Here is a 14,267-nt window from a genome sequence, read left to right on the forward strand (position 1 = left end):
GGGCAATAGGAAAAAAAAGCTGGAGGGAAAGAAGCAACCAAGCCAGTAAGCTAAAAATATGAGCTGCAGAGGTATGATGATAGTTGCTTGTCCTAGCAGTGTTTCAGAGAACCTCTAAGCTCCAGGGAAGGAGCAGTCTAGACAGAAACCTGGGGGGTGGGGTGGAGAATTGGTGTACTAAGACAGCTATTACTAAAAGAGAACCACTAACTTTGGTGTATTTGGGTCTCTACTGCACAGCTAGATGTTGACTTTACTGATGGACAAACACTTGGGCAGTGATCTTAAGTATTATTTAAAAGGGTGCCTGCTTGAAATCGGTAAGGATCCACTTCTAAGCAAATAGCTTTAAAATCTGGGATCTTAAACTGTAACACAACAGGATACAAATAATTATGAGTGACAACGTTTATGACAAGGGGGTGTATCTCATAGCCGAGTTTGCATTTTCCCAGCCTGGCCACACTGTTTTAACTGATAATGTTACTGAAACATGCCCCTTAGCCACATACTTATCTGATGAAAAGGCTGCAACTTTTAAAATTTTGTAATTGGCAAACATACCCTATTAGCATACCTTTGTCCCCTTGGAGAGAGGTTTGCAATTCAGTATAACTGTGCAAAATAAACCCAAGTAGTCAAGATCCTATCAATAAGCTGTTGCTTTCCACATTTCAAGAAAACCAGTACATTGTAGAAACAATGTGGAGCCAGCTACCTCTCAGCTGCAGTATATTGAGTCTAGAATTTGGTTTTCCTAAATGTAGTACATTGTAATCAGTACTTGTGGTAAAAGTGAAGTCCTCCCCACCAATTCCTTGAAAAATAAAACCTGAAATAGAGGGAATGTAAGCAGATCCTGGAGCAGCATTTACTAAACAATTCCTCAAGGGCCAAATTATGGTCAGCATTCTATTTGCTCAACTCCTTTTGATCAAGCCTGCATTATCTTATAGCATGCATTTAGCTGGCATACGTCATATGTGCCATATGCTAACTTTAAAGAAATATGAGAATACTTTAAGTATCATGGCTTTAGATACTCACTTGTACCGGCTGGAGAAACTAGTAGTAATGCTTTGAACAACAGGTTTGTATTATACAGATACAAGCATGTAATCTCTGTCCAATGCTCTCTCACACCTCTTTCTGCCCGATAGCTCTGAGAGGCCAAGCAGATGCATGGGTTGTAATCTAGGCAATACAAGCTTCTCGAGTGTGTTCTGACTGATATGAAGAGAGCAACTGCTAAAGGCAGGAGTGCACAACCGGAAAATTATCTTAAAACTATGTTGCCAGTCCTCCTTATTGTGCAGCAATTGTTCCCTTTATGGAACAAGAAGCATGCCTCTTTATGTAGCTGCTGAGGAATAGGAGTTTGACAGTTCCACTACACTCATGTGCTGCTTGAAGATTTTTCACAGGTTTGCTCCTTTGGGAGCAGATCACTGGAATTCATAGGCCTTTGGTCTTATCCAACACAGCTCTTCTTGTGTTAACATTTCCTGAGGGCTGTTTTTAGGTCTTGCTATTGGTTTAGGAAGCCCAAAAGTCCCTCCTGCAGAAATGCTTTATCCAAACTTCATTTCAGCTTCCAGTTTCCAGGAAGGACTAAAACCACAGATGAACAAAGCCTCCTTTTCCCTTCTGCTTTTGCTTCTGCTCCTGAAGCTAACCAACTAGTTCATATAAAATCTACACTTGTATAGTTTTCCGGCTGCAACCCCTCCCTAAAAATAACCCTTTCTGAATCACTTCTTAAAAATGGAGCTTTTGACAAATGTCAAAAGTAATGCTCCTGTAAATGGGATGGCTTGCACTTTCGCATAATATTGAGGTGAAAGAATTTTGGGGAAGTGCTGAAGTGAGGACACTCGTAGGACAAGAGTCTCCTATCCACACCAAAATGCTCAAGGAAATTGCTGTGAAGGAATGACCAAAGAACCAAGCTACTTTGGTGTAATTCGCTGAGATATCGGATGGCAAAGGATCTCTGTTTTGCTGGGTATCTTGCTTTAAGAGAGCCAGGAGTATATTCTTGAAAGTCTGTGGCTTGCATGGCCTGCTCTTCCTTTACTCAATGCTAATTTTACTCCTATTGCTGTCAAGTTCAGATCTGACCAACCTAGCAGAATACTTACAGGCAGTAGCAGTTTATTCCTGAAAAAAAGGGGGAGAGAGCCATGAACTGGAAGGAATTGTGTGAAGAAGATAGTATTAAAGAGTACAAAGAGTGGGGAGGAGGCAAAATCTTTAACAGAAGAAAGGTAGTGGAGAGTTGGAAGGGAGCTGTGAGACAAGGACATGGTAAGATCTGGACCAGAAAGACAAAAGAGTAAGGACTGAATTTGACACATTGATCTTTGAGATTTTTCTTTTCCAAAGGTGAAATTATGTTTTTTAAAAAAATTAAAGCAATTTTAAAAATTTGAATATTTAGTGTAGAACAAGTATGTGTCCACCAACTAAAATGTTGTATCTAATATGCTCATACTGTTAATAGGATCACTAAAACATGCAACTTCACTGGTAAATAAATTGATATTCTTTGGTTCATGGTATATTTTCAACAAGTCTCTTGGTACAGTAACTGCTAATGTAACCATTTAATTTTTTTAGATGCAAATTGAGCAAGCTAGTAATTTCCCTTGCGGCATGTCATGAGAACATGCTTACTCCAGGCATTGGGATGCTGCTGCCTGTTTCTTTGTTCATTATGCATTGCCTGCTCTCCAGGTGCACAGGGAGTCAGTGTGGAAGTAAAAGGAAAAAGTGGACAGCCCAAACAAGTCCAGTACCTTGGATATGACTCAAGACTTGCTTATGCTTTTAAAAAAGTGTGGGAGTTGTTGCTGTTGTTGTTGTAAACTCATCCTGACCAACCATACCCAGAGGTTGGACATTTGGGTAGTGATCAGTGTTGTGTGCTTCCCTCCAAGTCAAGTTCAACATTTGGTTGCAACCTAGGAATATAAGAAGCTGCCTTATACTCAAGTCAGATGACTGGTCCATCTAGACCAATATTGCCATCAGTGGCTCTACAGGGTCTCAAGCAGGAAACTTTCCAGTGCTACCTGGGGATGCTGGGGACAGAACCTGGAATTTTCTGTATATGAAGCATGTACTCTGCCACTAAGCAACAGTCCAACCTTAGCATTTCAAGCAGTTAAACATGAAATGACTGATTTACAGTCTGCTTCTCTGTTCAGCCAAGTAGCTTGCAAACACTACACAATATACATCAACACACTGGAAAACTACAAACCGCAGAATAAAGCATCCTTGCTTTTATTATAAGGGCTAACATTACTTAATCACAGATAAAAACATACAACATTACCTAATCACAGAAAAACATATAACATCCAGGTAATGAAAGTGCTGAATTCTATACAGCTGCCGTCCAATATTTCTTAAATACAAATGTCATACTTCTTATATATCACAAAAAAGCCCCAACCCTATAGTAGGAAATCTAGCCCATATTCTGAAGTAGTTATGAAAGTGAAAATGATTTTTTCCTGAATCTAAACAGATGTGGGTAATCAACATGGTTTCTTATCATATGAATGAAATTCAAAAACAAACAATCCCACCTGTTACAATTTAAGCATAAACATTAAAATTAATGTTTAAGCTTACTGAAGAGCATATTGTATACTATGTCTTTTCAACCACAGCCATAACCACAAAGGGATGAAGATTAAATTAGGATTCCTACTGAAACTCTTCTTTTGCAATCTCCCATAGTTGCTCACACCCGAACACATGGCAGTCTGCATTTCACAGACATTCTTTGAAAGGTTAGGATCTACCAAGTATTTCCACTTCTTCTCAAAGTAACTTGTGATTTGATTATGATTAGTGTCAAATCTATTTATCTAATTATGTCTGTAATATCCTGTACTGTTATCATTTTTTGATCAGTACAATACATTTGTATAACATGCTTTAATGATGGCCTAGATACTATGGGTCCCATTTTTGAAAGTATTCCTAATCAAATGACTCTTTTAGATTACAGAAAATATCCTGATTCTGAAAGGCAAACTATTCCTTATTTCTTTTCTGGGCACATGGAGAAACTCTCAAACACCCTTCTTAATGCTTCCAAATAACAACTGTTGACATTTTATTAATTATTTGTGTTATCCAATCAACTAACAAGTGCATTATGAAAGAACAATACAAACTCATTCTTAGAATCAATTAGATAATCTATTTAAATTAGAATTTTTTCAAGAGTTTTTTTCCCAACATTTTCTTTACCTGAGATATATGCCTACAGTCTAAATGTCATTTAAGTATTTTTAAACATACAAAATTTTATACTTAATAGTTTGGAGAGGAAAATATTGCTAGCGTAATATTTTCTTATAGAACCATTATTCACAGTTTACAAACAGTATGCTAAAGAGATCTCAAGTTAATTAATAAACTGAGATGCACACAGTGTGGGAAGGAACAGCCTGACTCAGCCAGGGCTTGCAGGAGTTGGCTTCTGCAAATCCTATCCAATTTCCTGTCTGCGTGATTTGTATCTCAATGACATGCATGCAACACAAGAAGAATTTGCCCAACTTGGCTGGGGCTTGCAGGAATTATTTTTAAGTTTATGGGGGCTGATATCATAGGAGGTAGGAGGGGCTTCAGGGGTCAAGTCCTGCCCCTTCACATTACCTGGTCTGCTAGCTTGGTCTGGGTTGGAGTAATCTGCCCTGGATCAAAGGTTTTCCCTTCCATGATCCATTGTGTTTTATCCCACTTTTCACACAATTATTGTCTGTTAAATTGGCTTACATCAATGCAAAAGAGAAGACTGGCCCTGCCCTCATGATTACAAACTGGAAGTGGAGGAGGTAAAAGGATGAGTTAGGAGATCTATTTTTTTAAGAAGACAAAATGATGAGCTAAAAGCAGGCATTAAAATGCAGTTTTGGCCACACCGATTTTCCATTGTTGGTGTTCTTGCTTGAATTAGTGGCTCTTATTCCTTTGGCTGATGTGGGGGGGGGGGGGCAGTAGAGTACTTTTTCCCCTTAATTCTGTTCCAGGGCTAAAGGCAACTGAAGCCAAGTTTTCTCTCTGATAAGATTAAAGAAGAAAGCATTCTGCAGGTGCTCTTTATCTGGCCAATGACTGGGGGTCAGGCTAACCTTGATGTTATTCTAAGAAAGCAGGTGGCACAGCCTTCCAGTGGCCCTAGGTTCTCTGACTCTTGGAACAAATTAGAGAGTGCTTTCATTTACTCTCCAGTTCCAGGGGGAGTGAGACTAAGTATCAGATTGAATACTGTTAATATATAAGAGGGGTGTCACAGTTTGGGAAGTCTTTTTTTAATTAAAGGTTTCTGCATTAAGGGCTTAATTGAAGAATTTATCCAATAGATTTTCTGGGTTTACCAAATCCCCCCCCCCCCACACACACACACCCTTTGTGTTTAGCAAGCATGTAGAGATAGGATTCCTGCTGGATTAGTGTAGGTGCAAAGGTTAAGATTAGGGTCTGCATCTGGCTCAACAACACCCGCCCCAATGTCTCACACCAGGCATTTCCTAAGAAAATTGACTGCTCAAAGGTACACATTATATCTAGTTTGACTCGTAGAGTCATGTCCTTTTAAAGGACCTCTTATAAAATAAATACTCCAGTCTAATAAGTTTGGGACATGAGTTATATTATTGTATAAACTGCATAATTCTTATTTCTGAATTTGGAGGACTAAATGCAAGACTAATTAAGTTTAGATAAACAGCTGCTAAAAAGGTGCCAGATGCATGAAGCTCTGTAGCACCATTCTTTGGCTTCCTTTTCCAACTAGTTTCTTTTTGCGAAAAAAGAGCTTGGTAGACACGAACAACTGCAGCTACAACATAGGTCAGACCAATGCCCTTATCAACACACTTCCCAGAAGAGTTTATAATATGAAAAAGTGATTTAGGCTAGGCCAGCAGTGAGCATCACGCGATGGGCTCAGCCTATGGCAAGTCAGCATGAGCTTATTAAGAACCAGGGCTATTATGCTCTCAAATCTACCTTGCTTTGATGGAAGAGTGGTGCACAAAAGAAAACACAATCCTTAGACCTTCACTGAAATATACTGGCATTCAAAACACATCTGACTTAAAGCAGACGTTGAAGCTGTTTTCTCGAAGAATTCTTATTGAAAACATGTGTACATGCATAATTTCAGATAAGAATAAAACCAATAGTACAGCAATCTGTAGGATGCCTTTTGGACATCTGATTTATCCCAGCTGCTTCTATCTGAAATGGAAAAGTTACCAAGACTTTTCTGTTGTTCGGTTATTATCTGGTGTAATTAATTCCATTCAATTTCATTACTGTTTCAAAATTACTAACAGTCATCAAGAATAAGGATATATACAATTTATTTATTCTGTACCTTAACCTTTCTGTTCATATACTTCTTATCTTTCATTTTAGTTTATTTTCCTCCCAAAGCTGAATTTATTCATACATTTATTCAGTGCTGTTTCTAATGATTTCATTTTAAAAATGGAACTTTGCATTGCCATTGTACAATCAATATTTCCTTATAAGAAAAGAATATTTATTTGGTATTTAAAATGAATGTATGCATAAGCATCATTTGCCATTATCAAATGACACTGTATTCAGTGTTTACCTTATAAAGTTTACCCAAGAGCGATTACAACTCTCCTGGCCCTTACTTGTCCATTACAGAATCCTTTCAACTATGATGGCCTTTTAACAATCCACAACCAGCTTTTTCATGGGTAAATATTTAAACCACAACTCTGTTTTAAAAGGTCTACAGACAGAGAAAAGATGAAAGCTAGCCCTTAAATTTATAGCCAACTGGGTAATAATCAACTGCTACCAGCTTTTTGTGGTCTCATTAATATTATGAGACTTAGCTTAGGAAGTCTGTGGCCCCAGCTTAGCATTCAAAAGCAAAAATATGCCAGAGCATAAAGATTGTGATAACTTTATACATACATATGAAATATAATATTTGCCACTATCAACTGTTCAAGAGACAGCATTAGCAGGCTACAAAAGTCTATCTACTTTCAGGAATTTGGAGCATCACTAAATTCAGAATTTTATTCACATAATTAGTATACTTAATTACAAAACACCAGTTCTTCAATATTTCATAAGCAAAATCTAATCAGAAATAAAAATAAATCAGAAAGAACTGTACCAGAAATTACTTATATATACTTTCCAAAGACCTTTGGTTATTGGGTGATATAGGAATTAAATAAATAATAATGTATTATCACCAAAACAAAGATAAATAGCTTACCAAAATTTTCTTTAAAACATCCCTGCAGATATCTTTTGCAACTCCTTAAGCAATATATTTCCATTTGAAGGGGACAGTCAGCAGGTTCTGAACTGCACATCCCTGGTTGTTTTTACAAGCAGGATCTGAGTGTTCCTGTTCACTCCTTGAACTGGCTATACCATCCTTGACATGCTTCATTCAATTCCACCTTCTCACCCTTTTGCCCACCAATCAGTCAACATACCAGGCCCACAGAATATTGTCAGTTTTCACTGTGCTGTTTGGGGCTTTCCCCATCTTTCAGATTTTCTTAATAGAGGGTTTTGTGCTTTCTTGAAGGTTCCTCCAAACCTACTGATATTGTGATATGTCATTGAATTTGGCAAGTGCGGTAGCCCTAGTTATACATACGCATTGTATTGAAAGGTCTTCATGAATTACATACTGTACCCTGTAACTATTTAGATAATAAATATGGGCACAATTATCCCAAAATTAAGTATGCCAGGGATTACAGTCAGAGATATGAGCACATGTTTTGCTTGTATACTGAAGTCAGTGTTAAGTAGAACTGTTTAACATTCTGGATCATGCCACATTTCCCTGTTAGAATAAACCTTTAGCTTTTTCTTAAAAGGGTAGCTTATCATAGAGGTATGACATCAGTATCTTTTCTGATTAAGATACTTTTGCCCACAAATCAGCTTCAAATAATTGAAATTTAGCTATTCCTTAAGAAATGCAAAGGCAAATAAACCAACAATTGGTGTCACATTATTTTAATATCAAGAGCACTTACAGTGGGGTTCATCTGGAGGAGGTGGATCACCACAAGGAACACACTCCATATCCTGAAAACCTCCAAGTTTTGTCTTTCTATAGAATCTGGAAGACAGAAAATGAATCACAGACTTCAAATATATCTAGCCTACATTACTCAACTTAGCAAGACACAAGTGCCTATTTCCTAGAAAAGGTACAAAGTAATATGAGGGCAGTTCAGAAATGTACTGAGATCTTGCAACAAGTCAGAATCTGTGCTGGAAGATAAAATTCTTATCTTACTAGCCGAAGTTTGCAATTTGTGAAACAGGTTAACTTTCCTTTTAGACGTTTATTTCCAGTGCTTCTTTCATAGTGGCAGCAACCAGTTTCCCCCAATGAGCAATTCTATATCACTATGGTTTTAAGGAAAAAAAGATGAGCTGTCAGTGAGAAGTTCTTTTTCCCAAAGAACCCCCTAACAACAATGATACATGATGATCTAGCATGATTTGGAGAGAGGGGGTTAAAGGTGAAAATGCGTGCTATTAGGGAGTTTTATGCCTCTCAACTTTTGCTCCTAGCTCCTCAAAATATAGAAACATACCAAGCCAGAAGACACCTCCTGGGCCATCTATTTTGATCCCCAGCACAAGCTGGCTCTACTCATACAATGTCCAACATGTGGGGGTCCAATATTTCCTTGAACGCCCTCAATGATGGGCCTCCACCACCTCTTGTGGAAGCCCATTCAATTTCCTAGGGGTCCTAACCATCAGGAAGTACTTTTTGACATGCAACCTAAAGCCCGGTTCCTTTAGCTTCACGCCATTGGATCCTGTCCTTTCCTCCACCACAGCGGAGAACAGATCACTACCCTCTAACCTTGTGACAACCCTTCACATACCTGTAAGTCCCTATAAGATCCCCTCGGAGTCTCCTCTAAGCTGAAAAGTTCCAATCCCTCATCATCTCATATGGCATCCCCTGCAATCTGGCTATTATCCTTGTGACCCTGCGCTGAACTGAGTCCAACCTTGCTATGTGCAGCCCAGAATTGGACACAGTACTCCAGCTGTAGGCACAACAGTGTCTTATGGAATGGCACCAGCACCTCTCTTGATCTGGAAGCCACACCTCTAGCTATACATCTGAAGGTGGCGATTGCCCTCTTAAGTGCTGCATCACACTGCTGGCTCATGTCTAGCCTGCTGTGGCCAAGTACCCCGAGATCCATTTCACAAGTGCCACTCTCCAGACACTTATCCCCCATCCTGTACCTATGGCACTTATTCTTGATTCCCAAGATTGCACTTATCAGTATTGAATGCCATCCTGCTGTCCTCTGCCCACTTCCACAGTCTGTCCAGATACTTTTGGATCTGGAGTACCTGTTCCTCTGTTGTGGCCACTGCCCCCACTTTGACATCGTCTGTGAATCTGGTCAGCAGACTAGTTACCCCGTCCTCCAGGTCACTGATAAAAAGGTTGAACAGAATCGGTCCCAGAACTCCACTTGTCACTGGCTGCCATCCTGAAGACTCCCCATTGATAGTTGCCCTCTGCTTGTGGTCTGTCAACCATGCCCTAATCCATCAGATTAACCATAATGACCCCACAATTTTTGCCATGTGTGTCACATATGCCATTTTATTTCATCCAAGAATCCATCTTCAGAATTTTCCCAACAGAAACAAATACCAAAAAAAAGTTATCGTGTCTACTTGCAAACCCAGACATCTTTTTCAAGCAGCATATGCCTGAAATCTCTTCCAAATTATAACCATGAGTTCCATATGCAGCTGCATATGGGAATATTTAAAATCTTGACTCCAATTGTACTCATTTCAAGAAACAGAACCAGTTTCACATACAGTAATATCTCAGTTCATGAACGCTTCTGTTTGTGAACAATTCGGTTCGCAAACAGAAAGTCTGGCAAAATTTTGCTTCCGTTTCTGAACTCTGCATCGGGTGACGTACTTGATCGTGGCCATCTTCCCCACTCTGACATGTGGTCACGGCTTCCACCAGTTGAGCTCGTGGTCGCAGAGTCTCCCTCCAAACAATAGCCTCCTCCCCGCGACCTTCCTGTCCTCCACGCCAGAAGACACCTCAAGCAAGGTTAGTGTTCTCTCTCTTCATACTATACTGTACTTTGTTTCATATTTTTGTGGTTAAAAAAAATTACATATGGTTCAGAACAGAGTAACCTTATTTACATTGAACCTTATGGGGAAATTTGACTTGGTTTGCAACCAATTCAGTTTGCGACCAGAATCGTGAAACAAATTAAGTTCGTGAACTGAGATACCACTATATTTGACTCATTTCAAAAGAGTAGAGCACAAATATGGGTGCATGCTACGGAAATCAAAATTTAGTGTTTTTTTTTAATTTAACTGAATTATATTTGGTCTAGCACTATATCAAAATGGACCAGAGAAACAAAGGAAGTATATACAGTTTGCTGATTTTGCATCTCTGAAATAATATCTCATTCAATAATAATTAATATGTTTCTCACATAATTTAAGGCACCAAAGTAATTACTTACAAGAATGAGTGCTTTAGACTTTAAGGGCACAATCTTATGTATGTTTTGACTGAAAAAGGGCATAGGAAGTCAAAAGCACTCATTCTTTTCAGTAATTAGCACTCTTGTCAGAGATCCTTGGCTATGGGAGCAGGTACAAAAATGAAAATAACAGAAACAGCAACAGTCTGTACTGATACTACTACTACTTTGATGCCTTAAATTGAGTGGGATGCCAGGGCACACTTTAGTCAAAACTTGCACAGGACTGTACCTCAAGATTAATTAATCTTCATCAGCAGAGAGGCAAACTGATCAGTTCTTCATGGCACAGCCAAGCAAGACTAAGATAACATAGGTTTCCAAATCCAAACTATGTTATACAAAGTCTACAGATATTCCTTTGAGTTTATCTGAGAATCTTTCTTAAACTTACCCTGGCAAGCAGTCTCCACAGACAGCATTGCTCGTTGAAGAACAGTTGGCTTTCTGAAAGCGATTTACAAGAGCACAGTTCAAACATGGCTTGCACTTCTGAAAACCCCAGTCCTCCTTGAATCTGTTTGGCCTGCATGTCATACACTGGGCATCCTCCCCATATCCAAAGCCGCATTCCTGTAGGGATTAACAAGCAAGAGCATGCTATTCAGAAATTCAGAAGCATGAATAAAGGGGGACTGCAAAGATGAAATAAAGACACAGTGTAATTATTTCTAAGAATAAAGTCTGTATAGAGACAAAAGCAATCCATTCAGCAAGTTAAAATGTGTCTTCCATTACTAATAATCTCCCTTACTTCTAGAAGCAATACTTATTCATTCACTTTATTTGAGAAACCGCTGAGCATTTGAATGACAAAGAGCTCCATGGTGTCCCACTGATACATTATTAGTGGCATATGGGGATTTTTAAAAATCAAGCAAAGTATACGAAAATCTAAAATAGAATATTGATTTAAAGGTTCTTACATATAATGAAAAATTATATGACAAAGAACGTACTTATTCAGAACATTTACTTTTATTATCTCTAATTAGCAGACACTTTGCTTAATATTAAAAAGTCTGTCTAACTTGAAAGAAAATCTTTTCAAAATCATATACTAAAAACTAACATTATGTTACTTAGTCTTGACTGTTTGTATCGACTGCAAATGCTTTTGAGGAGTTTGACAGGAATATATGAAGTTGCATTGCACCGAATGAGAACATTTATCAATCTGGTTTAATATATTCAACACTGTCTAGTATCAGCATTCCAGGATTTCAGACAGAATTCTTTCCTATCCTTACCTGGAGATTGAACCTGGAACCTCCTGTGCGAAAAGGTTGTGCAATGACATGGTTTATTTAAGAAATTCATATACCATACTTCAGTAAATATTTCTCATGTGATTCACATAAGATATAAAACCATATATATCAGAACATCAATAAAATAGTATTAATAAAAGGTGAAAATATTAAAGAACAGAATAATAAAAAGAACAGCATAAATGTTTTTTTAAACATTTAAGTTTACAAGCCTGAGATGGAAAAAAGGGCTTTGCTCAGGAAATGACCTTTGTCTAGGAAAAATGGGCTTTGAGACACCAGTCAAATTTTCCTAGGAGCAAATTCCATTGGTGAAATGCCACCACTACAAAGGCTCTGTCATCACCCACCCCACATCAGACTATGAGCTGGGAGCATCCATAACACAACCTCTGAAGAGAATTGCAATGGACAGGTGGGTTGGTGTGGCAGACAACTCAATTAAGCTGTAATTTGGGGAAAGAGGGTTTCTGACAAAATCTCACCTATTCTCACATGTTTTCATGTTTATCTTGCACCCATAGTTTTTTAATCTGCTGACAGTTCAGTGCCATTAGTGGTATGGCAAGGAAACTTTAGACCCCAGGCTTGATGGTCTTACCGAAGCCCTCCTTTAGATAGCCACCTCTATTTCTCTGGTTGTAAAAACTAACACTTTTCTTTTCCTGCCCAAAGTGCTTCCAATTTATGGATACATTAGAGAGGAGAAAACCTGTTCACTTCCCGCCCCCCCCGATAAAAAAAATATCCTAAGCACTGTCACTGTCACTCATAAAGCACTATTATGCTATAGACTGTTTGCAAAGGTCCACAGTCATCAGCAGTAATACTGTTGATGGCAGGAATAAATTGGAATTTGCTGCTCCTGTGATGCTAAGCAAATTTCTAGAAAAGTTAACGTAATTTTAAATTAAACATAATATCAAGAACAGTTGTAGATGTTATGCATATGTCTGCAGCTCTGTTTCCTCCTCCTTCCTTTCAAACAGTAGACAGTTCTTTGGCAAACAGTTCTGGCTGTTATTTTCAATCCACAGCCAGCAAAGTATCGCCAACAGAGGAAGATTCTCTGATCCTGTACACAGTTCACTGAACCCAAACTAGAAACTATTTCTGAGAACCCTCCTTTTCAGTAACCCCAGGCTCAACCACTCTGAGTGTGCTCAGTTGGAGAATGTGGAATGATATCATGGGCAAAAATGTTAAAGGCAACCATTAGTCCCATAACCTTCCCTAAAATGCTGGGTGAACTAAAGGTAAGACATTTTATACGAAGTAATTTGTTTCTAAAAAGGAATACTCTGAAAAGTACATTTTACAGTTAGACATAAACTTTCCAAGTATGTTGTTTGAAAGAGATAATTTTGAAGGACAAAAAATGTTATCCAGTAATTGCTTCAAAATAGTTCCCTTTGAAATACTTGCCAAAGATACAGAAGATATGTCCTAAGTAGCACATACAATAAACCAGTTTCCTGGTCAACTCTTCAGGGACTGCAAAGCTAAAAGCAAACAAGATGACCTAATGTGTGTCTACAGGACAGAATTGGTCAAAATATATAGTTCCTCAGCAGCTATCAATGAGCGTTTCCGCAAAGACTGATATGGGCAATCCTTGGAAGGTTTGTATCCTGGGAGAGTTATGATTAATTGCAATAAAAAGAACTAACTACTTAGAGCTAAGATGAAACACAAATTACTCCCTCCAAAACTTATGGCCCTGGTTGAACGGAATAACATGGAATTGTTTGGGGAGTAAATTTCAAGGTTAGGGGAAATGGAATTGAACTCTTTCAAGCTGGTTATTGTTATTCTCAGTGAGAAAATTTCCTTCCCCATAGTGCCTACACCTACGAAAGAGAATCTGATGATAAAAACTAAAATTGTGGCCTGAGAGTACTTCATGAGTGAATCTCTTTATCCCCAAAACTCACTCTGTCAGCCCACCTGCTCCCAAAAACTTGAAACAGAGGAGGCAGTTTCAGCAATTTTGCTTTCTCTCTTGTAGCCTTAACACTTTAAATTCTGATCAAACATTATCTTTTTAGTACTTTGAGTACTTGGACCACATGAATTTTTCTGCTGAATCAAACCAAGAATCCATGAAGTCTAGACCACATTTCAAACAGTGACCAGACAGCTGGGAAATCTACCGACAGGGCATGAACACAGTAATCCTATCCAATCTGTCATTAGGATCTAGTATTCAGATCCTAAAGCATAATACCTCTGGACTTGGAGATTCCCCAAAGCTATTGAGCCTAATAATCACTGCAAAGTTAGAATTCTGTGAATTTTTCTAACCTTTAAAAAAAGAAGCTATTTAAGTAAATGCTTTATAATTTGTGTTATAGCAAATTCTTTACATTAGCTATGT

At 38.3% G+C, this 14,267-nt stretch overlaps 1 protein-coding gene across 1 annotated transcript in view; it reads right to left on the minus strand.

The window, feature by feature from the left end:
• Positions 1–14,267, minus strand: part of TNFRSF19 (TNF receptor superfamily member 19) — a 65,117-nt gene that overhangs the window by 19,302 nt on the left and 31,548 nt on the right. Inside the window, exons 5-6 of the mRNA XM_044442073.1 lie at positions 11,014–11,192; positions 8,079–8,164 (exon numbers count right to left, since the gene is read on the minus strand). Of these exons, the coding sequence (XP_044298008.1) occupies positions 8,079–8,164; positions 11,014–11,192 (265 nt within the window). The remainder of the gene's footprint in view (positions 1–8,078; positions 8,165–11,013; positions 11,193–14,267) is intronic.

The sequence above is a fragment of the Varanus komodoensis genome, unplaced genomic scaffold (assembly GCF_004798865.1).
Source record: "Varanus komodoensis strain SLA01 unplaced genomic scaffold, ASM479886v1 scaffold4, whole genome shotgun sequence".
NCBI lineage: Eukaryota > Metazoa > Chordata > Lepidosauria > Squamata > Varanidae > Varanus > Varanus komodoensis.